At 52.4% G+C, this 3,793-nt stretch overlaps 1 protein-coding gene across 1 annotated transcript; it reads left to right on the plus strand.

Annotated features, from left to right (window-relative positions):
• Window positions 1–1,528: 1,528 nt before the first annotated feature.
• LOC125530815 (uncharacterized) lies at window positions 1,529–3,385 on the plus strand. Its single transcript, XM_048695224.2, has one exon. The coding sequence runs from the start codon at window positions 1,630–1,632 to the stop codon at window positions 3,133–3,135; it is 1,506 nt and encodes a 501-aa protein (XP_048551181.2). The 5' UTR covers window positions 1,529–1,629; the 3' UTR covers window positions 3,136–3,385.
• The last annotated feature ends 408 nt before the right edge of the window (window positions 3,386–3,793 follow it).

The following is a 3,793-nucleotide window of genomic DNA, read 5'->3' on the forward strand; positions in this document are numbered from 1 at the left end:
TCCCCGACAAGCTAAATCCTGCTTACTAGTCCCCACTAGCATATAGTATCAGTCGTATACTTTTTAAAAGCTTAAGTTTGCATGAATACAACAACTTCAGTGAGCCTGGACCGCTGATGGAAATGATCTCAGATACACTGCTGCAGCTGTTCTCCTAAAGCATCTCCAGAGTATATCAATAGAAACATCTTCAGGCCTTGTTCGGTTTGGCATGGTTTGAAGAGGTTTGAAAGGGATTGAAGGGGATTAAATCCTTTGCAAGTCAAAATCCTTCTCAAACCTCCCCAATCCCCTTCAATCCCCGTGACAAGGGGATTAACCGAACATGGCCTGAGGCAGGGTGCCCAAGTTACTGCACAAAAGCCAAAGAGAACAAATAAATAATGAAGAAGAGGGCACATGCATTGTGCAGATGAGAATCCAATGTCCACCCTGGATGGTGCAGAACTGTTGGATGTACCAGATCCATTGTCATCTATATTAAGCGCCGTGATAGTTTGACAACAGAGAGGGAATCTGCTGGACTATAATAATTAGAAAAGGATCCCAACATGAAAGTCTGCACAAGAAACCTTAAAGGCAGGTGTACTTCTTTGGAATTTAAATAGGGCTGATGATTCTTGCATGTTGAAGCCAGGTTCTTGTATATGGTGTCTAGACACCGTCGAAAGTTTCAGTATATTAACTTGTAGTATAACTGTACCTACGTTGGCGCGTTTTGCAGCTTCCACTGCAGCTAAGATGGTATCATGAGAGAAAGGGGTATGGCGACTCGATCAGTCCATCTTTTTTCTAGTAAGATGCATGAATCAGTTCTACCGCATTCTGCACTTGTTGCGAGTAACTTCAAATCTGCTTTTCCTTGAAAACAAACCAGTGTTAAACTCTGACAAGAACAACAAGAAACTAAAGGTTTTTCTTTTCATGCAAAGCAAACAATTTCTCCGGGTTACAAGTTGCCAGGAACTTGAAAGGGGAATAAGAGAACACAGAGACAATCACATGCAGATGATGATGTACTTGTTGCAAGTTGCCAACAAAAGGCTTAACAAGATCCATTGCCAGACTGTAGGAAGTATCCAAAAACGACTAGAGTAATAGAGGTCATGGTGTACCATTTATCAGACACGATTTTTGCTGCGAGTAAAAATCTCTTGAGGTTCAGAAGGAGACCAACACATGCCAGCACAGGTGAGCAGTGCAGAGATCACAGCTGCTAGCCGTATCTGCACAGGTGAGCTGATCTATGCGGCATCAGACGTGCGTCAAGATGCGTGCGACGGTGAAGGGGCATTCGCTGGGGTTGGCCTCACAGGGAACGTCAGCCAGATAACATTTTCGTTATTAGTGTGTGTTATAGGACATGCATTGCTACAAAGCAATTTGGAGGGTTTTTCTTTTAACACAGCAATTTGGAGGTTAGTGCACATGATGGACAGTGGTGTCTCCTGTCGAGGACCACGTCCATGACCCGCCAAATGGACGGCCTGGTTCTGGTTGGTCCAAGACTTTTCAGTGTGGTCTGGATGCTGCACGACGGCTGCTTCTGTGAAATTCTCCAAGTCAGGTTTACATACCACATAATTCTCCAGATGAACACGGAGCGATAGACCCAACCAAAAATTCACAATGAGCGCAACCTATGAGCTGAGCATCAGAAACGATGGCCACCTCATTGACATCGCTCCAAGTCCAACCACCGGCATCAATCAGAGCGGCGGCGGAGGCGAGATCCACACGGAATGGCTGCGGGAGCTGACGTCGGCGTCACGGAGCGCCGCCGTCCTGAACGACCTCATCGGCCGAACGCCGACGCTGTGGTACCTCGGCGAGCGCGCGCCCACCATCCTCCGGCCGCGCTCCCGGCGCGCCGACCTGAAGGCGCTACACGCGGTGCGCGCGGTGGCCATCGGCCCGTACCACCGCGGCGACCGTGGCCTCGCCTTCGACGACGAGGCCAAGCTGCCGTTCCTGCGGTACCTGCAGGACCAGTGCGGGCTCGACGTCGAGCAGTACGTCGCGGCGCTCGGGGCGGCGCGCGGCTGCTTCCGCGATGAGTTCGCCGACGACGCCGACGCGGTCGGCGCGGATTGGCTCCGGGACGAGGACAAGTTCGTGAAGATGCTCCTCCTGGACAGCAGCTTCGTGCTCGTCTTCAGCCTCATGTTCGGCAAGGCCGGCCGCTCGGAGGTCACCAGGGACCGATTCATACTGTACACGGCCTTGGCGCAGTACGCCGACGAGATCAAGCTCGACCTGCTCGTGCTGGAGAACCAGATCCCCTTCGCCGTCGTCAAGCTGCTCGCCGCCTCGTGCCGCGGCCTGAAGCTCCGCTCCGTCGAGGAGCTGGTGCTCGGCTGCGTCGACGGCATCTGCCCGACCAGGGCGCGCGGCAAGGCCGAGTTGTTGCTCCGGGAGACGACGGACGCGAGATTCCATCACATCCTACACCTCTTCCACTGGTCGCGCGTCCCGGAGAACAAGTACCGCCTCCTCTCGGTGCAACTGAAGTTTCGCGAGGCCACGGAGGAATCGGATCAGTCGGAGTGGCTCATGCCTTGCGCCAGAGAGCTGCATCGGGCGGCGGTGTGGTTCCGGAAGCCCTCTCTGGACGGGGCGGAGAGGCACGGCGGCGATCTCAACATGGAGTTCCGGAGCGCGGCGGCGAGCCCGATGGCGGTGATGACCATCCCGAGCTTCCACATCCTCGCCTACACCGCGGCTCTGCTCCATTCCATGCTGGCCTTCGAGAAGCACTTCCACTGGGCGCACGGTGCCTGCGTGACGGTACACCTCAGGCGCATGGAGGGCCTCATACGGTGCCCGCAGGACGCGGCGCTGCTTCGCCGCCGGTGGATCCTCGGCAGCGTCAAGTGCACCGACGAGGAGGTGGTGGATTTCTTCCGTGACATGGCCACGGAGGCGGCCGGGGTGCGCATGCCCGAAGAGTACGGCGAGATGATCCGCGCGGTGGCGCGGCACAGGACGAGGCGGGCGCGCAGATGGTGTGGGGACTTGATACTTCACTTCCTCCCGTCGCCCTGGGTGTCCGTCTCGCTCGCCGCCGTGGTTGCGCTCATCATTGTGCCGGCGATGTTGCAGACAATCTACACCATTTTGGGCTACCAAAAGTAGACGATTTCGAGAACCAACAGTCCAACATATCGGAGGATGATTGTTTGTTGTCCAAGTGTCCATGGTAACTTGGTCAATCTTGAAACTTCGCCCAGACACTGTGCCGTGGTATATGTGCGTGTGTGCTGTACTTGACGTTTCTCAAACAAAAAAGGAGGGTTAGTGATCTTCAATGTAAAAGGAAAGTCTATGTCTCGAATTGCATCACTGTTTGTAACTCAATTGGACTGGTATTACATTTGTTTTCCAGCAGCAACAATAAGGCATTTCATGTTGTAACCAAACTCAGCAGAATGATCCACATTGACACTTGGTTTAATCATCAGCCCAAAAGAGCATCAGTTACATGAGGGGGAAGTAAGTATGTATGCTTTTGCACACGCAGAACACTTTACAGCGCAGCAGTACAGAAGAGGGAAGAAAACATGACGACTGGAATGATTTAGAAGAGCCATAACTAAACAGAACGGCCAAGGTTAGAGTAGTATTTACCATCATTAAAGAACTAGGGCAAACTTGTCTCACTGAAATTGTTAGTTCAGCTTTAGGACAGCTGATCATTGCTTGGTACTTTGGTTGGAAATTAATCAATCACAGCCACATGAGATAAAAATAAAAACACAGCAACTTGCTACTGGAGACAGAAGAACCAGCAGCT

This window comes from Triticum urartu, chromosome 3A, assembly GCF_056163025.1.
Source record: "Triticum urartu cultivar PI428250 chromosome 3A, HENAU_Tu73, whole genome shotgun sequence".
Lineage (NCBI taxonomy): Eukaryota > Viridiplantae > Streptophyta > Magnoliopsida > Poales > Poaceae > Triticum > Triticum urartu.

What these genes read in the sequence shown, in the direction of transcription:
- LOC125530815 (XM_048695224.2), top strand. Translation starts at nt 1,630, where the DNA reads ATGAGCGCAACCTATGAGCTGAGCATCAGAAACGATGGCCACCTCATT.